Source organism: Podarcis liolepis, assembly GCF_965112155.1.
Source record: "Podarcis liolepis genome assembly, chromosome: 6".
In the NCBI taxonomy this organism is placed as follows: Eukaryota; Metazoa; Chordata; class Lepidosauria; order Squamata; family Lacertidae; genus Podarcis; species Podarcis liolepis.
The window spans coordinates 92518713-92543336 of NC_139559.1; the positions used below are offsets into that span (position 1 = coordinate 92518713).

At 46.3% G+C, this 24624-nt stretch overlaps 3 protein-coding genes across 4 annotated transcripts in view; 1 reads left to right on the top strand and 2 right to left on the bottom strand.

Moving 5' to 3' along the window:
- The window catches only part of FAM163A (family with sequence similarity 163 member A), a 102493-nt gene extending 91904 nt beyond the window's left edge, over nucleotides 1-10589 (top strand). The window contains exons 4-5 of the mRNA XM_083507269.1: nucleotides 6382-6496; nucleotides 8996-10589. Coding sequence (XP_083363395.1) covers nucleotides 6404-6496; nucleotides 8996-9403 — 501 coding nt within the window. The 5' untranslated portion in view covers nucleotides 6382-6403 and the 3' untranslated portion in view covers nucleotides 9404-10589. The remainder of the gene's footprint in view (nucleotides 1-6381; nucleotides 6497-8995) is intronic.
- Nucleotides 1-24624, bottom strand: part of LOC310708593 (podocin-like) — a 671219-nt gene that overhangs the window by 204127 nt on the left and 442468 nt on the right. The window lies entirely within an intron of this gene.
- The window catches only part of LOC310708552 (ADAMTS-like protein 2), a 40876-nt gene continuing 36293 nt past the window's right edge, over nucleotides 20042-24624 (bottom strand). For both annotated transcript variants that reach the window (XM_083507102.1, XM_083507101.1), the window contains exons 16-19: nucleotides 23847-24023; nucleotides 22221-22365; nucleotides 21296-21656; nucleotides 20042-20942 (exon numbers count right to left, since the gene is read on the bottom strand). In XM_083507102.1, coding sequence (XP_083363228.1) covers nucleotides 21538-21656; nucleotides 22221-22365; nucleotides 23847-24023 — 441 coding nt within the window. In that variant the 3' untranslated portion in view covers nucleotides 20042-20942; nucleotides 21296-21537. The remainder of the gene's footprint in view (nucleotides 20943-21295; nucleotides 21657-22220; nucleotides 22366-23846; nucleotides 24024-24624) is intronic.

Consider the following 24624-nt stretch of genomic DNA (forward strand, 5'->3'; position numbering starts at 1 on the left):
GCCAGGGGAAGCCGGAGGTGGCAGCGGCGGCTGAGGAGGCGGCCTGAGGGAGGAGGAAGAGGAAGGGATGGGGAGGGACGCAGAAGAGTGGCGCTTAGCGGCCGTCACGGTGCTGCAAATTCATAGTCAGTCGCAGCCAAAGCAGCATGGCTCCATCAGTGCCGGATTTCTGTATAAACAAAGCCAAAACCCCTATAAAGGGATGGACAAAAATCTAGAATGAATATTAAACGATCTTGCTGAACTAACTTTTAAAATAGAATACAAGAAGGGAAGGCGGGTGGAAGCAAAGAGAGTAAGGTTTTGAAAGCTACTAATATAAAAGAGTGTTCTTTTTTATGCTAAAATTCTTTTTTGTATTTTTTCTTCTTTTTCTGTTTTTTTGTGTGTTGGAACTATTGATGATTGTTTTTTCTCATTTCTGTTGTTTTCTTTTGTGGATGTTAATTTTTTTGTGGAAAATTTTAATAAAATATCATTATAAAAAAAAAAAACAAAGCCAAAACCCCTAATTTTGGCTGCTGATCCCTTATTTTCGAGGCTGCTGGTCCCTTATTTTCAAATCTGTAAATTGACAGCTATGCATCCAGGTGCTTTGGACTACAGCATCCATCATCCCTGACCATTGACCATTCTGATCGGGGCTGATGGGACTCCATTAGCCCACTGGCAAGAGCAAGTGTCTCCTTCTGACACTGCCCCATTGGCAATACAATCCATATCCATTTGCATATCTTCAAATTAAACACACTCACTGCCATTTCTCACATGACACATCCTGAATACTCAGGTTCAAATACGGCATGGTCTTGGGACCCTTTGCCTCAATTGGCTTTGCCCCTCAAGACTGTCCAATCAGGCTGCAGCCAGAAACTCGTTGTTGTAGTGACAGCGACTCTGCTAATTTTCCTGTTGTTTCCGAGTATCCCTTTCACCCAGCTTCAGTTTAATCACCTCTTGTCTCAGGTAATCCGTCCCACTGCAGATAACAGACACTTCAGGTTTTGTCCCCAAGAGGCCACGTTGTTCAGTTTTCATGCAATCTCACCTCACTGTTTCATAGCTGTCAACTTACAGATTTGAAAATATGGGACCAGCAGCCTCGAAAATAAGGGATCAGCAGCCAAAATAAGGGATCAACAATTACTTTGATAAAATACATATTTTGTTGCGTGCAAATGGCTTTAGATACCTATTAGGTCCTATAAATTACCATATAGCATATATTCAACACAAAAAACAGCAACAATTTGTTGTTGACAAAGCACAGCTGGACATAGAAAGGGCCCCATTACCTTCAGTAGCTTATTTAAGGGACATCATCAATCCGGGACAGCAGCGGGACATGGCACTGTGATAAGGGACTGTCCCGCCTAATAAGGGACGCTTGACAGCTATGCACTCTTTTAGGCTGGCAGAACCAGCCCTCCCTGTGAATGACGTTGAGGAGATGCTGCTGAATGATCAGGAGGGCAGGTAGGAATGTGATCTCCCTCATCCACCTCTCACAGGGCCGGTCAGCCACCTGCCTGCCTTGACTGACTGGCTCATAGCCAGCCAACACAGCCAGTCTAGGGTGTGTCATTTGAGGGGCTGAAACTTAATCTTTGCAAATTTCTTCAGTCATAAAAATATGCTCTGGGGCGTGAGGAATGCAAATCTGCTGTTGATTTTTTGTGTGACTGGACAACGTTTAGCTCAGTAGGTTTATGTTTGATGAAGAAGCACACAAAAAAACTTTTGGGAAACTCAAGAATGTTAATTTTACCTTCTGAAAATGTCGTGCTAAATAAGAATATAAATCTATAACTGCAATCACATTTGATATTTAATATGCAATTTTACACAGGTTGCGACTTACCAAGCAAAACCAAATTACGTTAATTTAACCAAAATATCTTTTGAATTCTCAAGTCATGTTACAACTTTCTGGCACCCCTCATTTTTGGAAGTTGGAAGTTGAAATGTTCAACATGCCCCACCGCACTGCTCCCTGCTAATGCCCTCTTCCTCCTGCGTTCCTCCTTGTGCACCTGAAAAGGTAACAGTGGCATGGATGCCTCGTTCCTCTCTCTGAGGAAGTGATCCTCTGACGATTCTTCCTCAAAGTGAGGCATTGAAGGCAAAGTCACCTGGAGAGCCCCTGGGCTGCTGCCAATTTGGTGCAATGGTGGTAAATTGCTTTATAAAATAATCCTAAAACTTTCAAGTTATTTATGAACGATAAGCAGTTTCTCCCCGTTTCTGATGTGTGGCATGAAGGCTCATAGTTCAAAACTGGATGAGGTAATTACCGTATTTTTCACTCTATAAGACGCACCAGACCACAAGTTTTTGGAGGAGGAAAACAAGAAAAAAAATATTCTGAATCTCAGAAGCCAGAACAGCAAGAGGGATTGCTACACAGTGAAAGCAGCAATCCCTCTTGCTGTTCTGGCTTCTGGGATAGCTGCGCAGCCTGCATTCGCTCCATAAGACGCACACGCATTTCCCCTTACTTTTTGGGAGGGAAAAAGTGAGTCTTATAGAGCAAAAAATACGGTAAGTAAAGGTAAAGGGACCCCTGACCATTAGGTCCAGTCGTAGCCGACTCTGGGGTTGCGGCGTTCATCTCGCTTTATTGGCCGAGGGAGCCGGCGTACAGCTTCCGGGTCATGTGCCAGCATGACTAAGCCGCTTCTGGCGGACCAGAGTAACGCACGGAAACGCTGTTTACCTTCCTGCTGGAGTAGTACCTATTTATCTACTTGCACTTTGATGTGCTTTTGAACTGCTAGGTTCGCAGTGGGGGAAAACGGTACCTTTCCTTAAATAATAATAATAATAAGCCTGTTCGGAAATGTGTGCTCTGTGATGTCCTCTTCACAATAAATTACTCTTTATTGGAAAAAGCCATATCCCTGCTGTTTTCTAATGGAAGGGCAATGTTTCAGATCTCTAGATGCAACCCAACATTGAGAACAACCCCTGACATAGTCTGTTGAAAGCCACATGCTACCAAGGCAGTACAGTGGTGCCTCGCAAGACGAAATTAATTCGTTCCGCAAGTTTTGCCGTCTAGCGAATTTTTTGTCTTGCGAAGCACGGTTTTAACGGTTTAACAAAGTCGCAATACGTTTTCGTCTTGCGAAGCAAGCCCATAGGGAAATTCGTCTTGCGAGGCAAATTGCAAACGGAAAAACCTTTCGTCTAGCGAGTTTTTTGTCTTGCGAGGCATTCGTCTTGCGAGGTACCACTGTAGTATAAAATCTGTATTTAGTTTTGGAGAATCTCTATCTTGCCATTTCAAGACTCTTTGGATTTGTCCCTGGAGTATCTAGAAGATAAGGGACTGACCATTCCAGGATGCAAGCCCCAGTTCCAGGGCTCTTGCAGAGGAAAATCAAACACTGCGAGATGTTTGGTTTGTTTTGTAACAGATTGATCAAGGAATCAATACAAACTTTCATTTGCTTTGGCTTTTAATGAGACTGATGTGCTGTGCCTCAGCTGTTCTTTAATTAGGAATAAAGGCATTACACAACCCGCAACTCAATGGAATAACAGACCAGCTGCTAGAATGGGGGTGTGTCAATCTGATCCTCAACGTCGTGAGAGCTAAAAGTCGTGAAAACCATAGCTTTAACTATACGGACCTTTGTCGGCAAGGTGATGTCTCTGCTTTTTAAGATGCTGTCTAGGTTTGTCATTACTTTTCTCCCAAGAAGCAGGTGTCTTTTTATTTCGTGACTGCTGTCACCCTCTGCAGTGATCATGGAGCCCAATAAAGTAATATCTCTCACCGCCTCCATTTCTTCCCCTTCTGTTTGCCAGGAGGTGATGGGACCAGTGGCCATGATCTTCGTTTTTTTGATGTTGAGCTTCAGACCATATTTTGCGCTCTCCTCTTTCACCCTCATTAAAAGGTTCTTTAATTCCCTTTCTGCCATCAGTGTTGTGTCATCTGCATATCTGAGGTTGCTGATATTTCTTCCGGCAATCTTAATTCCGGCTAGGGATTCATCCAGCCCAGCCTTTCGCATGATGAATTCTGCATATACGTTAAATAGGCAGGGAGACAATATAAAGCCTGATCTACTTTGGCTTTTTTACTAGCACCCCAAGGCCAACCAAGGAGGAGTAAAGGAGTAAAGGAGACGCAGGGTGCTTCCATAATTTTTCTGTTTTTGAGTGGGATTCAGTCACATGTCTGCAAATTTTGGTTGCACAGCTGTAGTTGACTGGGATGTCTTGCACAACAGATCCACATCCCCCGAGGGAAAATGATGGGAAAATGCACTGGGAAGTGTGGGAGGACATGAAGCAACATCATTTAACCTGCCCACAAACAGATCAGAATGAATGCTCATTAAATAGTCAATGTCATCTAATTCCCTGCAGACAAGATAGTGAAATAGCGCCAAGTACACAGTCTGAGCTTGTAGTGAGCAAGCTCAGGCACGTCTTACCTTGGTGAGTTCACTTAGTGAAAAAGAACAAACCAAATTCCAAACTGCAAAGTGAACTATTGCAGTCAAATAAAAAAATTATATCAAAAATGTACAATCTACTCCCTGAGCGGGAATTGAAAGATGAAGTAATAAAAGAAACAACAATAAAGGGGTCACAAGTTCTGGGCAAGACAATACATTTAGATAGGTGGGAAAAATTATAAATTTCACAGCTTGTTATTTGATAAGAGAAAATACAGTGGTGCCCCGCAAGACAAATGCCTCGCAAGACGGAAAACCCTCTAGACGAAAGGGTTTTCTGTTTTGGAGGTGCTTCGCAAAAAGAATTTCCTATGGGCTTGCTTCGCAAGACGACAATGTCTTGCGAGTTCCTGCTGGTTTTTTCCCCTCCCCCCCTTTTTCTAAGCCGCTAAGCCACTTATCAGCTGATCCAATCAGCAGATAAGCCGCTAAAAGCCGCTAATAGCGCTAATCCGCTAATCCGTCAATGGGCTTGCTTTGCAAGACGAAAAAATCGCTAGACGAAGAGAATCACAGAACGGATTCTTTTCGTCTTGTGAGGCACCACTGTATAATGAAAATGTGTTATCGTTGGTACCGCACCCCAGTCAAATGGGCAAACATCTATAAAAAAATTCAAACCTTTGTTGGAGATGTAAAGCGGAGGTAGGAACAATGCACCATATGTGGTGGGGGTGTAAGGTGATTAAACAATTTTGGACCAAGATACATGAAGAGTTGAAAAGAATATTTAAAAGCACAATTCTCAAAAAACCAGAAGCATATCTGATAGGCTTAATAACCAACAATATCCCCAAAGATAAAAAGAATATATACCTCTATGTGACAGCAGCAGCTAGATTACTAGTGGCAAAAAAAAGGAAAACAGGAAAAACTACCAGAATTATTAGAATGGAGAATTAAGATCTGTGAATTTATGGAGATGGCAAAATGAACAGCATCAATTAGGGGCTGCCCCAAGCAAAAAATTAAGAGAGAGTGGGAGTGTGTAGAGATATATATGAAAAAAGATGGACATGGAAATTAAGTTTAACATAAACGTAAAAGGAAAGACTCACAAGGATACAAGATGATATTATAAAGGATATGACTATTAAGTATAAATAACTGCTAACACAACAAGAAACCATAATACAAATGCCAATAAGATCTCACATGGGTGAGGGGAAGGCAGGGGGGGGAGCAGAGGGTGGTACTTGGAAAATTATTGAGAATGTGATATAAAAGCAAAATGATTGTGTTTGTAATGTGAATTACTTTGAATGATTGTGGTCCCCCCCGCCCAGTTTTTACTTCTTTTTCGAACCAAGGAGGAAACATACCGTATTTTTCACTCTATAACACGCACCCGACCATAACACGCACGTAGTTTTTAGAGGAGGAAAATCTGTAGGCATGCCACCCGTAGGCATTCCCTCCATAACACGCACAGACATTTCCCCTTACTTTTTAGGAGGAAAAAAGTGAGTGTTATGGTGCAAAAAATACGGTAACTTCCTTCCAGGTGAGGAATGTAAACTAGCTGAGTCTAGGAATACAGTTCTATTATCTTAACCCCTTCATGCATCAAGTAGCACTAACCTTTCTAGTTATATTTGACTGCCATTTCCCACAATTCAGAGGCATATGGTCTCCAATAGGGGAGGCAGGACACAGCCAGCATGACAAGTAACTTCTGAGGATGTCTCTGAGCACATTTTGAAGTGAAGAGTCCACGCCTGGTTACCCTAAGCTTTCTTTATTTCAGCAGTCTTGGAGGGGAAAGCCGCTTTTTTATTGTTGCTGAAGAATTTTAGATCTACGGCAAACCCCCCAGAGATCTACTAGTTGTACACCTCAATCTTACCTTCTGCCTCCCCTTGCTATAGGGATTCTGAATTGTTACTAGTTATCTTTGTTGTTCTTCTAGAGTTTGATGGAGAATCGGTCGGATGACAGCAGGAACTGTTGTAATCACTGGAGGAATACTAGCGACAGTGATCTTACTGTGTATCATTGCTGTTCTGTGCTATTGTAGGCTACAGGTAAGAATCAATGCTTTTATGGGTTGTTTTGATTCTGTATCCAAAGAAAGTGTCACATTTTAGGTAAGAAACAGCTCTACTGCAGTATTTCAAATCTATTAGTTCAGGTTGCAATCCTGTGAGTAAACGCCACGGAAAATAGTAGTACAGTGGTGCCTCGCAAGACGAAAAGAATCCGTTCTGTGATTCTCTTCGTCTAGCGGTTTTTTCGTCTTGCGAAGCAAGCCCATTGACGGATTAGCGGATTAGCGCTATTAGCGCTATTAGCGGCTTTTAGCGGCTTATCAGCTTATCGGATCAGCTGATAAGCGGCTTAGTGGCTTAGAAAAAGGGGGGGAGGGGGAAAAACCCGCAGGAACTCGCAAGACATTTTCATCTTGCGAAGCAAGCCCATAGGAGATTCATTTTGCGAAGCACCTCCAAAACGGAAAACTCTTTCGTCTAGCGAGTTTTCCGTCTTGCGTGGCATTCGTCTTGCGGGGCACCACTGTACTTGTTTCGGAGTCAACACACATAGGATTGTTCTGTTAGCAATTTTTGCAGGAGTCCCGTGAAGTAGGTCAGTATTTTCCCCATATTACAGGTGGCTGAGGTTCAGAGAAAGCATCTTGGTCAAAGGGCACGTGGGTGAGATGACAGTTGGATAAGGGCCTTCCCAGGTCGCAATTCACACTCTCAGCCACCATCAGGGCTGGTCAGACAATTTCTCTGCACGGAGACAGAATTGTGCTAAGTCCAAAGAACCTCATTCCAATTATGGGTGGGGTGGAAGGCAGAAGTGGGAGGGGCCAAAACCAGGCAAAAGAATTAAGTAATGTAACACAATATGAAGTGAATAAGAAAGAAAATTTTCTTCCAGTGGAACAACTTAAAGCAAACCAAAATAAATTAGAATAAAAACAAATATTTTATGGTACTTCTCTCTGGTAGATAGCTATCTGTCTCTATTTTTGCTTTGTGTATTTGAAATATACTCGGAGTCGAGTGTGGATTTCATGCTCTTTATTCAGCTCATAGTAGTGAGGAGGAATGGAAGTTCCCCCGAAATATCTGCTTTATATACATTATTTTCACAATGGGCCCCACGTGATTGGCTATTTCCGGGATTCTCCTGTAGGCCAATCAGGTTGCGGATTCACTTCCACCTGGAGTTGGATTGGGTGGCTCCTGCAGACCAATCAGAATGCTGCATTCTGGATCCTATTGTTCTAGGGCCAATCAGACTGCTGCAATTTGGATCCTATTGTTCTAGGACTGCTGCAATTTGGATCCTATTCAACTCAGTACATAACAGTATTTTTTTTCATTACAAGAAAACATTGTTGACAGTGCAGGTCTTTGCAAGACTATAATCTTAATAATAATACACAACACTACCAAACTACGCAACACTATAAACTACTGCTTCATTCAGTCCAGAATGTTTCTCCAAATCTCTTTGCAGAAGTCAAAAGGCATTATATATTAATTGGCATCTTCTGTATACATGCACAATTAACATATAGAACATTTAGACCTATAAATGTTGCCACTGATTTTCAGGCATAAACTTACGCAGGGGACCTTTCGCTTCTCCCATTCAGAATGGAAGGAACCTCGGTATGCTCAAGTCAAGGCCTGCCATTTCGTCCTGCATGGTGAATCTTTGCCCTCAAACGCAGAAGCGCCACATGTGCAACGCATATCTTCCTTCCTTCCTTCCTTCCTTCCTTCCTTCCTTCCTTCCCTCCCTCCCTCCCTCCCTCCCTCCCTCCCACAAACTCACGTTCACAGACCCCCTCTCAAAACCTCTCCCGGCAGTATTCTAGAGCCACAGAGCGCACAGCCTGCAGTTGTCTTAAGCTTCTGTGCATTGATCTCTCCTACTGCCCTCCCCACCACACTCTGAGCCTCCAGCGGCATCTCAGTGGCGGGAGAACAAAGGGAAGGTGCCTGGCAACTGGCCAAACTTCTGTGCCCAAGAAGGGGTTTTTATTTCCCATGCCTGGTGTTATAAGAAAAACACCTCTTAATTCCCTTATGGGGTACCCAAGAGCCCATATAGAGTCCTTATGTAGGTTCCATATTGGTAGGAGAAAATAACAGAGGCCAACCAGAGAATATTGAGAAGCAAAGCAGCTAGTAAGCCTGATTTTAGCAGGGACGCGGGTGGCGCTGTGGTCTAAACCACAGAGCCTAGGGCTTGCCGATCAGAAGGTCTGCGGTTCAAATCCCTGCGACGGGGTGAGCTCCCGTTGCTCAGTCCCTGCTCCTGCCAACCTGCTTTTGAACTGCTAGGTTGGCAGGAGCAGGGACCGAGCAACAGGAGCTCACCCCGTCGCGGGGATTCAAACCGCTGACCTTCTGATCGGCAAGCCCAAAAGGCTCTGTGGTTTAACGCACAGCGCCACCCGCATCCCTCTTGCCACTATACTAAAGACATGCTAAGCATTATATTTTTTAGTGCCCTTTTGTTTTTGCGTGTGCCACCTAACCCCAGTTCTTTCCCTCCTGCTTTAGTATTATTGCTGCAAGAAGGATGACACTGATGAAGAGGAAGAGGAGGAAGAGGAGGAGGAGCAGGAGGAGACTGACCTTCCTTCACACTCGCACTATGCCATGTGCAACGCTTGCAACTCTCGCATCATGGACGGGCAGGGCAACTCCTCTTTCCCGCCCCATGAGATTAACAAGCCAGGCAATCGGAACCATTGCCCCACCTGCTCCCCCTATGGCTCCCCCTTTTACATACGGACCGCTGACCTGGTACGTAACGGAGGCGAGAGGATCACCTACATGCCTACATGCTGCAAAGAAATGGGGCTGCCCCTCAAAATGGCTGGCCTCCAGAGTTTCCCGGTGACCCATCACCACTGCATCATCCACGAGACCTTTCCCAACTCGAGGGCTTTCAGTACAGAAGTCTGATCACAATCGGTTACGGCCGCAGGGTGCTTCAGTTTGATCCCCTTGGGGCAGTGGGGATTGCTACGGAAACCTTTCAACAAAAGACCCAACATCGTTCCTGATCATCGCAGCAAGGCTCTTCTTATTAAGAGGGAAAGTGGTGACATTGCGCCCAAGACATTGAACTTGGCGGTTTTTGAACCTGCAAACAGTATTGGTTCCACTGAAGGGTCTTGTCTAAGGAGGGCTATGTACAGTACAAACTAACTTGTATGTAAACACTCTTGCAGGTCCACCCTGACCCCCACAAACATATTTGGTGTCTACCTGTAGAAAACCCTATTTGTCTGTCTCTCTCTCTCTCCAAAGCAATAGCCACTGGTCTCCCTTGACAGGTAATAGGAGTGCATAATAAGTCAGCCAACACACCATTTATTGTACACTGTCCTACCCAGTAATGATGGTGGCATTAGCGAGAAGGATGGCAAAATCCTTGCTAAACTCACTTCCAGTGCTCCTGTTCATTGGAAGTAGAGAGGAGGAAAACAAATAAATGGAATTAATATCCTTGTAATATAATAGTTACAAACGGAATGCTATCCTCTGTACTAGAATGTAAAAATAGGTGAACCATTCTCTGCTTATTACACAAACACACACACACAAACACACACACAAGCACGTAATATGCAAAAGATAAAGGAAAGGAACTGGGAGATTGGGAAGTGGTGCAATTACTAGCATTCTGCATTTGGGTGGCTTTTCTATTGCAAAAAAAAAAAAAGACTCTGTTCTCTCAATTTCCTTAACTCTCACAGGCTTTCATAGACATGATGACTTCTGACATCCACAAACTGCACCACTGAGGAGTTAGTGGCCTCTCGTCCACCTCCCTTTCCCTAGTATTCAAAGCCCATGTTTAGGGCAGCCTCCTGATACACCTTTGATGAAACTGCAAAATATAATATTTTTTTATAAGTAAGTCCTGATATGGAATGTGGAGGATGACTACAAACCATGTTTCACAAGGCTAAGAAGGGTCACGGGTGAAGTGAGTGTTGAAAGCTAAGGCCAAGCTTGAGAGCTTCATGAAATTTGCAAGACAATATCATGCGCCTCTTTAAAAAGAACTCTGGATCTGCGAAAGGATTTGTACTGGGTTGCGTTATGGATTTGTTTCTCTTACAATGTTTGCAATTTCACCCTTTGTTATTTGTCAAGTGTTGTTTCTGTATTTGAATTACTAAGGACTCGATCCGCCCGGGAGGGTCTTTCAGGATCCTCCGTCACCAGCTTTGCATGGAAGGTGTCTCAATTTGCCAGTTTTTCCAGCTGTTTGGACCCTGCCCAGCTGAATAAGCACAATGGTCCACTGCCCTTTGTAGCGCTTAAATGTTGGCTCTCATCATTTACAGTGGTGCCCCGCAAGACGAATGCCTCGCAAGACGGAAAACTCACTAGACGAAAGAGTTTTCCGTTTTGGAGGTGCTTCGCAAAACGAATCTCCTATGGGCTTGCTTCGCAAGATGAAAATGTCTTGCGAGTTCCTGCTGGGTTTTTTTCCTCCCCCCCTTTTCCTAAGCCGCTAAGCCGCTTATCAGCTGATCCGATAAGCCGATAAGCCGCTAAAAGCCGCTAATAGCGCTAATCCGCTAATCCGTCAATGGGCTTGCTTCGCAAGACGAAAAAACCGCTAGACGAAGAGAATCACAGAACGGATTCTTTTCGTCTTGCGAGGCACCACTGTATAGCACATTGAAAGCACAAGGTTTTGCCTAAAGGATCCTGGGAACTATAGCTCACCCCTCACAGAGCCACAACCCCCAGCGCCCTTAACAAGCTACAGTTTCCAGGATTCTGTGGCAGAAATAATGCCCTTTCAGTGTATAGTGTGCCCAATAACATTTTAAGTGAGATGGGCATGATCTGGAATCTGGATGGTAGCACTTCACCCTGATAACCACGGTTCCACTGGGTATAAAATAGTTTCTAGATGGCCACCTCAGATTGCATATAGACCTCGCATGTCAGCTGGAAGCTTTCGTTCCAAGCAAACGCTTTCTCATGAAAAAACTCCTTGCGTACAGAAAACGAGCATGTTAGGGAAGGGGGAGGAGTACAGCACACACATTGCAACCACAAGGTCCCAGGTTCAATGCCTGTCATCTCCAGATAGGGCTGGAAAAGTCTCCTGTCTAAAACCCTGGAGAACAGCTCCCGTTCAGTAGAGACAGTGCTGGACTTTTCAGGATCTGACACAGATGATGAGCTGAGTTAGGGTAAGATAGCTTTCCGAGTTCCTAACCAGAAGACTAGGTTTTCTAAAAATCCTTTCCCGTGTAAGAAGTCCCTGCCCACGGAAAATTAGTTCTGTAATGTAAGAATATTTTTGGAACAGTCATACCACCGCCTACTTGCATACTGAAGCGGCAACGATTCTGACACCCAATGAGCTCTTTATAGAGTTTCTACACAAGTGGGAGTTCTGATGTATAAAACTGGTGGCTTCCATATGCGGGAGAAGTCTCTTTGACTTCTATATGCAAATATGCCCAAACCAAGGCTTGGTCGGTGAAACACTAACATTGGCAGCATGGTAGGTAATTGGAAAGGGGACGCAGGTGACTCTGTGGGTTAAACCACAGAGCCTAGGACTTGCCGATCAGAAGGTTGGCGGTTCGAATCCCCGCGACGGGGTGAGCTCCCGTTGCTCGGTCCCTGCTCCTGCCAACCTAGCAGTTAGAAAGCACATCAAAAGTGCAAGTAGATAAATAGGTACCGCTCCGGCGGGAAGGTAAAGGGCGTTTCCGTGCGCTGCTCTGGTTCGCCAGAAGCGGCTTAGTCATGCTGCCCACATGACCCGGAAGCTGTACGCCGGCTCCCTCGGCCTATAGAGCAGGATGAGCGCGCAACCCCAGAGTCGGCCATGACTGGACCTAATGGTCAGGGGTCCCTTTACCTTTACCTAGGTAACTGGAAAGACTGAAGCGAGTGTGAGAGTGAGAGATTGGGCTGGAGGCATGGATGGATGGATGGACTGGGAGCAGAATTCCCCTCCTTCACCGCTGTTGCGTTCCCAGTCATACTGGGCGTGTTCTGCTGGCCACATATCCCCTCCTCCCTCCCAAACTTCAGCCCCTAGAATAGTGGTCCCCAGTTAGCTAAGTACTGTACAGCAAACCCTCTGCTTTACAAAAGGCAAGCTATGGACCCCCTACTTTTGAAAAGTTTTCTCTCTCTATGGTGGTTTTCATGATGTGAATGTTGCTACGGAGCCCCTGGGTGGGTTACATGGACCCCCTGAGATGTGCGGACCACAAATTGGGAACCACTGCCCTAGGGGCTTCCCACAATCTCTTGCTCAAGGATGCCTTTGCCAAAGCAAGGCAGTTTTCTGGAGTTCAGGGGTGTGAGAAGAGACACCCAGCAAAGACCTCACCTGTCTTAATTTCTCAGAGGCATATTAACATATGCAAATGCCATGTGAAAAAATTGTGCCCTGGGCCCTGTTTGGGGCCCCTTTAAGTACCTACTGACACCTCTGCACATACTGTACTCCAGGCATAGGCAAACTCGGCCCTCCAGATGTTTGGGACTACAATTCCTCCCATCCCTGACCACTGGTCCTGTTAGCTAGGGATGATGGGAATTGTAGTCCCGAACATCTGGAGGGCCGGAGTTTGCCTATGCCTGCTGTACTCGTAGCAAGCTCAGGGATGCGGGGGGGGGGGGTGTTTAGATTTTTGAGACACTTGAGACAAGAATTACATAACATTCACAACCTGGTTACACAGAGTTGCTCGTCTGGAGAGCCTGGTGTAGAGTGAGAGTAACCATTTCACCCAGAAGTCCCATTGCCTCAGCTGGGATTTACTATCAGGAAATGTGCATGGGATTGCAGCCTCATTCTGCTTTATCAAAACATGCCAAAATCTTTTGGCATTTGCAAGACACTGGGGTCCTGAGCTTTGAGCCTGTTTCATCCAGTGGCGTAGCGTGGGTTGTCAGCACCCAGGGCAAGGCAAGTAATTTGCGCTCCCTAACCCGTGGATTTGCACCCCCTAACCCGTGGATTTGCGCCCCCTAACCCATGGATTTGCACCCCCTAACCCGTGGATTTGCGCCCCCTAACCCTAACCCCCAGATGTTGCGCCCGGTGCGGCCGGCCCCCCCCTGCACCCCCCACGCTACGCCACTGGTTTCATCAGATCCCTGCAGAGGTCTAGAACGGGTTGCAGTGGGCGGTGGCGGGGGGGGTAGCAAATGTGCAAACAAGAGCCTCAAATGTACATTTAGAGTGACAGGTGATCTGTCCTAAAACAACCTGCTAATTTTGCAAATCCACCCAACTTGGTTATGTACAGCTTTGTGAGCTGTCAACAGTTCTTGGAACCTGCAAACCATCTGAGGACTCACTGAAATTCCTCTGTGGAGAGTTTTTACACACACACACACACACACACACACACACACACCACACTGCATCTTTCCTTGCTGGGAAAATAGGCACAATCCACCAAATATTAGTCATGACTAACACCCAGAAAAATGAGGTGGTTAACTGGGCCATGCTGCCAGTCTGCATTGGAAGAATGCAATTTTAAAATGTCCCTGTTTTTTGTTTTGTTTTGTTTTGTTTTAAACCTGCACTCCGGGAGAAAACTAACCTGGCAAGGAGAGAGGCTTAGCTAGTTCTACCGCCTCCTCCTGACTTATACTGAATGTGTAGCTCCTGCTAAATTCCAGTGAAAGCAACACAATGGGACTGATGGAAATCCATTATATACATCGCGCTACATGAAAATGAAGACCGACCCACACATAAAAATGGTTTCCAATTGGTTTCTGGGTGCAATTCAAAGTTCTCGAACTGACCTATTTGCCCCAAGCCAGTCTTTGTCAACCTGGTGCTGCCCAGATGTTCTGGACTACAAGTCCCGTTAGCTCTAGCCAGCATGGCTGATAGGAGTTGCTATTCAAAACATCTGGAGGGCATTAGGTTTGCTAAGGCTGCCTTAAACAGTCTGGGAGGAGGGCTAGCCTCCTCCCATGTGATCCTGCCAATTACATCATTATTGGAGACCTGCTTTGGATGTCCTCACCACCAGAGGTTGGGTGAGTAGCAAGCAGGGACAAGGCCTTCTCATCTCCTCTTGGCATCCACTCTCCTTTTCCAGTGCCCAGTAAAAGGAGAATAAGACGACTTTTCTTAAATCACCTTTGCCGCTGTTACTCTGACAGCTTTGTCTGATACTTCATTCCTCAATGGTTGTATTGCTATTATTTTATTTTGTCAGCTTCCTTGAGAAATGTTTTAAATATCTAAATAAGAATCCTCCTTTCATGGTGCACATAAAGGATAAATTTTTTAGCTTAGCCGTTTCCCTGGTGTGCTAAATTAGCGCATGGTGGGAAGTTCTTGGTTTTTTGAACTAAAATCAGGACAAAACAAGACACACATCCTTCCAGTGGTAGCAGGATATGGTACAGTTCACACCCCTCCTACCTCCTGCTGAGTAGTCACATTGCGGTGCCATCAGAATTGCAGCAGCCATTGAGGTACCAAAGGACTGGCCTTGCAAGGACAGGAGCTGCAGTTTGGGTTCCCACCACGCGGTCCAAGCCTTCTCACATTACTAAAAGGAGTGTAGCTGCACAGACTCATCTGCCTTTGTTGTAACATGGATACAGACATTGCTGGACTACAACCCCCTCAAAACAAATTCAATACCTTGCTACGCAAATACAGTTATTACAATACACAAAGCGCAACCGGCTGAATAATAATTACTGTGAACATTTTATTATTTCCTAATGTAAAGGTCTAGCCCAGGATGTGCAACATATACAGTTCATATATATGGTATATGTTGTTGTTTAGTCGTTTAGTCGTGTCCGACTCTTCGTGATCCCATGGACCAGAGCACGCCAGGCACTCCTGTCTTCCACTGCCTCCCGCAGTTTGGTCAGACTCATGCTGGTAGCTTCGAGAACACTGCCCCACCATCTCGTCCTCTGCTGTCCCGTTCTCCTTGTGCCCTCCATCTTTCCCAACATCAGGGTCTTTTCCAGGGAGTCTTCTCTTCTCATGAGGTGGCCAAAGTATTGGAGCCTCAGCTTCAGGATCTGTCCTTCCAGTGAGCACTCAGGGCTGATTTCCTTCAGAATGGAGAGGTTTGATCTTCTTGCAGTCCTCTCAAGAGTCTCCTCCAGCACCATAATTCAAAAGCATCAATTCTTCAGCGATCAGCCTTCTTTATGGTCCAGCTCGAACTTCCTTACATCTTTTCTTATTGTTTCTTCTTGCGAGTTCCTGTATAACAAGATCCTTAGGTGAAAACAGAAAAGTCCTCAAGGTAACGAGAACAACAGAGCTGATGCAGGCTGCTGGCACAAGCTGGCTGGTGCAGCTAGAAACAATAAGAAAGCCTCAGGATTGTGTTATACAGGAACTCACAAGAAGAAACAATGAGAAAAGAAGAAATGAATTATCATAGCTTATATACCATATATATAAACTGCGTATGTTGCACACACTGGGCTAGACCTTTCCTTTAGGAAATAATCAATAAATGTTCACAGTTATTATTATTCAGCCTGTTGCACTTCGTGAATTGTTGACTACAACTCCCATCATGCCTGACCACTGGCCATGCAGATGGGGCTCATGGGAGCTGAAGTCCAATAACATCTGGGGGGCGCCGTGTTGGCTACCCCGACGCAGCACATGGATCACATGGTTACCCAGGATAACGGGAGAAATGGCTGTTAGATAAGATTTCTCACTCAAAGTTCATTGCTGTCAGCTGTATTTAGTGGCAACTAATTTCATCTGGGTTGCATCCAATAAAGTTTTCTACTAGTCCTAGGTAGAGAACTGTGGTCAGCGGTTCTTAACAAGCATATTAGTGGACTAGATGCATGCAGAATTTATTTTGGTCCCCTGGTTACCGGTTTCTACTCAAGCGAGTATTTCTGTGGTAATATCGCTCCTGTTTGACCCACATGCCTTAATTTAAATCCTATTTGCAAGGTCTAAGAGAGTTGTTCTGATGCAGAAGGGAGATTTGTGTGCGGTTCTGGATGGGAATATTCATCATGCTGCTCACCTGATCTCCACCGCAATTAGCCGAGGTGTTGGGTGCTGGTGCACATTTTATTTTTATCTTTATTTATTCCAGCTATGTATAAAACGCTTGATCACCCAAGCTTCTAAGTGGTTTTCGTCTAGGGCCGCTCACTGCACACAGCAAAGTGCAAACAGGACTGGATTGAGGACGTTTCTCAAGCCAACTGCTCATGCAGGAACATCAGCCCATTGCAGTAAATATAGTTTGAGAACTACATTTTTCTTGGAGCATGGTTTAATGAGGCTTAAAACTACTTTTTTTTTTTTTTTTTAAGGTATTTAAAGATAGGTTCAAATCAAGGCCAGATGTGAGCCCCAACTTCTAGAATTAAAACGAGCCAATATTACGCTCGTCCAAACCCTGTCACAATTTTTGTAGAGAGAAATGATTATTTCGGTGCTGAGTGGCCTTTTGCAGACATCCCCACCTTGAATCAGTGGCGTAGCGTGGGGGGTGCAGGGGGGGCCGGGCGCACCGGGCACAACATCTGGGGGGGCGCGCTCGCACTCGCAGCTCTCTGCCCCTACCTGGCTCACTCTCTCTCTCTCACTGCAGTGCTGGCTGTGCGAATCCGATCCGAGCCGCTGGGTCGCTGCCCACTGTGGAGGGGGTGGGTGCCAGGCGTGCGGTGCGGAGAGAGAGCGAGGGACTATCTGGGGAAGGGACAGTGCAGCGGCCGCCCAGCGCAGCGCTGAGCGCGGGAGAGAACCACACCAGACCAGCCCAGGCAGCAGCAAGAAGAAGCTGGCAGCGGCGGCAGGTTAGGGGTTAGGGGGCGCAAATTACTTGCCTTGCCCCGGGTGCTGACAACCCACGCTACGCTGCTGCCTTGAATTAAAAACGTTCCTTCAAAATCTTGGCAGAACAAAATCCCAGTAGTGTCTCCGCTGCATTTGCCATCCTCCCCAATGGAAGTGGGCCCGCTGGGGGTGGGGGGAGGAGGCGGATAGCCCAATATGCACTGCTCCTTGCCTTGTGCTGCCACCTAAACTCCTGAATCCAAACTTGGAGTGTTGACATTCTGCACTGCACATCTCTCCTGGGTGCGTCAAGGGTGCTGACCCTGAAAACCTGTTCCCTCCTTGGCACACAGGTAAAACATGGGTGTGTCCTCTTTTCCAAGCCACAGGTGAGGGTTGTTTTTTTTTTTGCTCAAGGTGCTGATTCCTCCCCCAACCTCCTCCCCTCCCTTCTTCACTGAAGAAAACTACCAACCGTAACCTTTTGCACGGCTTCCGTAGCACGTAGAGGAGAGGCAGAGGCAAACGGTATCGATACAAGAAAGTATGACTGAAAGAAGGTCCCGATCTGTTGTTTTTGTACTTCAGAACTGCTGTTTGTCTTCAACGTCTTTCCTTTGTTGCTCAGCAATGGAGCCAGGTTAGAAGTTAAAATGGAAAAAACAATAATACAGACTTTGAAATACTAAAGCAGATGTCTGATGTCTTCCATTACGTTTATCCATTTGTCCATTGCTGGATCAAAACCTGCGGCTTGTGGCTGGGACCCCTGGTGGTGTACAAAGGGTGGGCCTTCCAGTGGCCAAGCTCCACTCAACCATCATGGCTTTTCTCAACGAATCTTGGGAACTGGAATTTATTAAGGGTAACTGAGAGTTGTACCTCATCAAGCTACAGTGTTCAGAGTGGTTTAGCTACCATTCCCTCTTAGCAGGGAACTCTGGGAACTGGCGCTCAGTGAGGGGAACAGGGGTCTCCTAACAACTCTCAGCACCCTTAACAAACTGCGGTGCCCAGGATTCTTTGGGGGAAGCCATGACTGCTCAAAGTGGTAGGATACTGCTTTAAACATATAGTGCAGATGGAGCCAGACTCAGATGCGTTCTTCAGCGCATCTGAAGGCCAAACCAGCTCCACCAGACTGTAAAATCCTGGCCCCTGAACCTGTCCTTCAGTTTAAGTAACTCATCTCATAGAAGAGAATGTGGCACAACCTTCGTATTCTCAAAATGAAAGGAAGTAAACAAATTCTCAATGACAATCTACCAGTCTAAGCTCCCCCACCATTCTGTCCTGCTCCAACCTTAGGAATTCAGCCTCCTGTTGGTGTCTTCTGCTGCTCGCTCTTCTAGGTCTTTGTTTCCTATTTTTTAACTGGAAGTGTGCCACTCTGGCCCTCAGGGCAGGCAGACAACTTCCCCCTGGAAATGGAATCTTCACCATTTGTGGCCCTGAAGTCTACCTGGGGCTGTGGGTCCTCAGGTATCAGAGTCCTCTTCAGCCACAGAAGGGAAACTTAAGTGTGCAGCATCAACTGCTTTGAGTGTGAAGCCTTTGGACAGACTAGACTTGGTGTAAATACTAAGGGCCTGGCCTCTTCTTGCCTGAGTCAACAGAACCATACTTTTGACCAGGTCTACTGTAATTGCAAGGGATGCGGGTGGCGCTGTGGTCTAAACCACTGAGCCTCTTGGGCTTGCTGACTGGAAGGTCAGCGGTTCGAATCCCCATGACGGGGTGAGCTCCCGTTGCTCAGTCCCTGCTCCTGCCAACCTAGCAGTTCGAAAGCACATCAAAGTGCAAAGTAGATAAATAAGTACTGCTCTGGCGGGAAGGTAAACGGCGTTTCTGTGTGCTGCTCTGGTTCGCCAGAAGCGGCTTAGTCATGCTGGCCACATGACCTGGAAGCTGTACACCGGCTCCCTTGGCCAGTAAAGCGAGATGAGCACCGCAACCCCAGAGTTGGCCACGACTGGACCTAATGGTCAGGGGTCCCTTTACCTTTCTTCAATTGCCAACTAAAGCTTACACTCCAGTTACACCAACTGCCCTCGCAGATTTGGGAAACCCACTTCTGGATTGGGGTAATCTCTCTTGTTCAACATAAGCCTGGCAGACTTGAAATAAGCCAAACACTGTAACAGACTTGCATCTAAACAGGTGGTGCAGACATGGGCACGTCAAGCTGTGTTGGAGAAAGCAAGTATGGCCTTCTCACCTGAGGTTTCCACAAGATCGTCAGCCATGTCCTTATCGTCTTACTCCCCTTTGTACAAATTCCCACAAATCTTTCACAGGAATGATGGATAGTGGTAACTGAAAGGCAGAATGCACAGCCTCCGATCTGTGGGGTTGGGATGAATCAATGCTTGCAAAAAAAGTGAGGCATTTCTGTAGGGGATCCTTCCAAGTAATATTTTTCAAGAGGCCTCAAAGAGGGATATTAAGCTTCTTGTAGACCCCCTGCATTCTCCCGATGACCTCTCCCAAGGTCACAGCTTCATCCTTGGAAAAGCCCATCTCAAAAGGCTCATCCTTATCAAGAAGCGTAGTTGCGCATGTCTTGTGCCTACCTTGGGTGCGAGATATGTCCCCATCATTCCAGGCCAAAATCCCACCCAGCAATTTCACAGAAACATTGGAAAGCTTCTCCCCTTCCCTCAGATTCCCAAGTTAGCCACCTCCCCACTCCTGCTGCTTCTTGTCACGGACGTGCAACTTCCATTGCGCGGGCCCTTTCCATCCACCACAAGTCTCCTCACATTGTGAAAGCACAGATGTGTTTTCCCCCCCCTCTCTCTTTATTGTAAAGTGATTTAAAAAAAGATTTTGTAGATTAATCACAGACAACCTGCTATATCTATAGGATGGAACATTCAAAGCATCCCCCTTCTCTCTCTCCCCTTTTGTTTATTCATGCTGTGACATAACTTTCCTCCAAGCATATGTCTGCACATGAGATTCCTGTGTACCAAGACTGATGCTGGGCAGAAAACTTGATGCACCCTAACCAAAGAATGTTTTTGAGCAATGTGCTGCTTCTCCTGCCCTGTATGGGTTGTGCCTCTCGCCCCCATGAATTCCCAACTGCCATGCTCAACACCAGAGGCATCGTATGGGTGGTATAGATGGATACTACGCAGCTTGCAAAAAGACTGGGTTGTGCAGAATTGCTGCACTGGCACCGCTCCGAAAAACTCAGAGAGCACACGCTCCCGTTCTCCTTTTGGATTCATGAACTCTCCAGGTGGCCTTCAGCAAAGAACAAATTCATGAAGGAAAGTCCTATCAGGTGGTACTAGCTACAACGGCTAAATGAAAGGTCTCTGGAGACCCAGAGCAACAGCAGGAGGAAGCCATCACGTCCGGTTGGTGAGCTTCCCAAAAGGAATCTGTTGCTCAATGTGAGAAGTAGAATGCTGGACTAGCTGGACTTTTTGGTTTGATCCAGCAGGGCTGTTCTTTACATTTGAATGACTGCAAAATGCTCCTTACAATCTGATGCACTACATAAATGCAAAGGCCTGGATTCACCTAGATGCCAATATCGGCAGGGGACCGCCTACAGGCTAAAGGAATGGGAAGGGGTGGCAGTTTATTAAGCCCCTGGTGTTCCACAATATGAGAGAGGTCAAGGATTTTAGCATTTCACGTAGCATGATGAAGTACCTGCGAGGGGCACTCTGAAGTCTGATACAGTGGTGCCTCGCAAGACGAAAAGAATCCGTTCTGTGATTCTCTTCGTCTAGCGGTTTTTTCGTCTTGCGAAGCAAGCCCATTGACGGATTAGCGGATTAGCGCTATTAGCGCTTTTAGCGGCTTTTAGCGGCTTTTAGCGGCTTATCTGCTGATCGGATCAGCTGATAAGCGGCTTAGCGGCTTAGAAAAAGGGGGGGGAGGAAAAAACCCACAGGAACTCGCAAGGCATTGTCGTCTTGCGAAGCAAGCCCATAGGAAATTCGTTTTGCGAAGCACCTCCAAAACGGAAAACTCTTTCGTCTAGCGAGTTTTCCGTCTTGCGAGGCATTCGTCTTGCGGGGCACCACTGTAGTTACATGTTGGTACTGTGGTATCTAGAGACCTGATGTCTTTTGTTGAAAGGCCGTGTAAACAGGGTCCTTTTGACTGCTACATGAAAAAAATACTTGCTAGCTGGCTAGGAGTTGTTGCAAGTCAGGAACCATGGCTTCCGGTCTAGAATGCAGATTTCAGTAAAGTCTTCTGGCGTCTAAGGACATTTTGCTCCTTGTTCTGGGCAGGGAAGTTGCAACAGCCAGATGTGGAATCAGGGGGACTTGCTCCTGCAAGATCTACAGCAAGCCTTCCTGTAGTACCAGTGTGAGCAGAGTTTCACTTTTAGGACCAGAACACAGTTAGCTGTCATTTTGTCTTCACAGTCTTCATCTAAAGAGTGGAAATAGGACAACGGGTATCAGTAAGAGAGTTGCTTGATCCTTCCCTGGCCATCCCACAAGGACTAGGCTAATTTATTTCCAATATGTGGCTGACTTCGAATTTATCTGGGAACCGTGGTCTTCCTTATCTCTGCAGTTCTTGGCCAACATGCACCCTTTATTCCATTCTCTTCCCTAGTTTTCCTCCTCCTCCTCCAATCCTTTCCTCTGGCCTTCCCTTCTGCTCATTTGTCAAGTTCCACCGTTCCACAAATCCTGCCATCCTGGACCCAATGTTTCACCACTGCCCCATTCTTTTCCATGCACCTGCCTGCCCTGTCTCTCTCTCTCTCTCTCGGAGCTAAACCGGTCCTCCAATGGCAACCACAAATCCTCCTGCTCACATCACCCTTCTGTGACATCACAGCCGGTCAGCCAATCGTTAGCAGAGCCAGTCGTCGTTGACGTTCTGCTTCTCTGCCTCACAATCCCCACGTGTATTACAAAGCAAAAATAGCTGTGACCCTTCTCTTCTCTCTCAAGACTGAGCCCGCAAGGAAATTGCCCCCCTTACCTGGGGCATCTGTGGGACACAACTGGAGCTGGCATGTCTGCTTGGCTTCAGGCTTGGAAGCTGACTCACAGCCTTGCCCCAGGACTTCTCCTTGGTAGCATTTCACCTCACGAAAACGCAGGCCTGTGCCACAGGTCTTGCTGCACTACGGGAGGCACAGGGGGGCAGGGGTTAAAAATCAAGATAACTAAATGTTCCCCAGTGGCGGGAAAGGGGGATACGGAGTGCAACATTCATAGCAACAGAGGCGGCATGTCAAAAGGGATCGCCAGAGGCTGTCCTGAAATGATGGAAAGCTCTTCCCCTAAAGGGACTTGTTCTCTCGGCTGAATTCTGCAGAGCTGGCTTAAGCTGGCAAAGGGCTGTTGTAGCAAAGCAACACTGTGAAATGTGAATTAATATTTGGAGCAGGGGTTCAGTGTGCACAGAAGCCAGGGTGGTTTGCATGTGGGCCTGATCAAATCAAATCTGATTGTGGCCTGGGAATGACTCTACCCCAGGAGTAGGCAACCTAAGGCCCGTGGGCCGGATGCGGCCCAATGGCCTTCTAAATCCGGCCCTCGAACGGTCCGGGAATCAGCATGTTTTTACATGAGTAGAATGTGTCCTTTTATTTAAAATGCACCTCTGGGTTATTTGTGGGGCCTGCCCGGTGTTTTTACATGAAACAAATGAAATGCCGTGAAAATCCCTGCTCTTGAGTTTGTTTAAAATCATTTAAGGTTTTTAATTTCTTTATTTCCTTCTGAGGAAACTGATTAGTTCAGTGAAACGAGTTTTGTAGCCGGCATCTCGTTAAGTCTTCCTTTAATTCTGGTTAATTTTTTCCCCTTAAACTTTTTGATTTTTGTTATTTAGTTTAACTCTATAGTCGATTACTTCTCGTTTCAGAGATTTTCACGACATTTCATTTGCTTTGTGTAATTTCTTGGTTCCGTGACTGTCTTTTTCCCACTGGTGTTTTTACATGAGCAGAATGTGTGCTTTTATTTAAAATGCTTCTCTGGGCTATTTGTGGGGCATAGGAAATATATATATATATATATATATATGCAGGTTTTGGTGTCTTCGGGTGTCTTCCCGTGTAAGAGTTGGGGTGTCTAGGCGACGTTTCGACGAGGTCTCACTCGTCATCTTCAGGCTGGTGCTTTCGGCTTCTTGTTACTGGAACAAGAAGCCGAAAGCACCAGCCTGAAGATGACGAGTGAGACCTCGTCGAAACGTCGCCTAGACACCCCAACTCTTACACGGGAAGACACCCGAAGACACCAAAACCTGCATTCCTGTACCCGTGAAAATCTACGAAAGCATATATATATATATATATATATTTCAGTCCACCACATGGTCTGAGAGACAGTGGACCGGCCCACGGCTTAAAAAGGTTGCTGACCCCTGCTCTAGCCCCCTGCTTAAGGGTGATCCTTTTGGTGATCTGTCAAGGCTGGGTGATGAACAGGATGAGGGTTCCTCATCTACCGAGTGGATGAGACCCATAGTGGGTCCATCAGTTAAGAAGGCAGTTTCTATAGGGCCTGTAGAGGGAAGTGAGGGGCAGAGGGGCTCACCTACCCTCTTTCCATCCCCATCGTAAGCCCCACCACAGAACTGCCCCCCTTCCTCTACCTGGGACCAAGCGGTGGAGAACCACGTGGAGCAGGGTCTCTTGAAGCAAGACGCCTGAACTTCTGGCTTGGGGAGAGCGTCGCAGCGCTTCTCAGGGTACTCCTTGTACAGTCCATTTTCCAGCCCCACACACAGCACTGTCCGCATCTTGACGCCTCGGCCACATGTCGCATTGCACTGGAAGGGAGGAAGAGGGGTTTCATTCAGTCGTCAGCATAGAATCTTGCATGGGGTTGTGCTGGGCAGTTGCCCTGTGGAATCGCCCATGCTTCTGACTGATGCCAGTTACCAGCTCAAGATGTGCTCTGGCGAGGCAGGTGTTGGAAGGCAAAGGTACAGTTGCCTCGTTTAAATCTAGCACATAGCAAAAGTTAACTTTTATTGATTCGAGACTCGATCTATTCCCATTTTCATTATGTCTGCCCTTATTGCAAGGGTGCAAGTTATTTTATTTTCATTATAAAATTTCCAATCCACCCAGTAAATATTTTTTTAATAATGATTTTTATCAAATCTTCCAAGTTATTACCCAACTCCAATAATATAAATAGGGGTGCTTTGCATTGCACATTTTCTTTTTGACTTCCCACCCCACCTTTGTTGATGTTCTTGTTTTATTCCCCCTTAATAGCTGTACCCCACCAAGGACTCAGCTACAGTGGTGCCTCGCAAGACGAAAAGAATCCGTTCTGAGATTCTCTTCGTCTAGCGGTTTTTTCGTCTTGCGAAGCAAGCCCATTGAAGGATTAGCGGATTAGCGCTATTAGCGGCTTTTAGC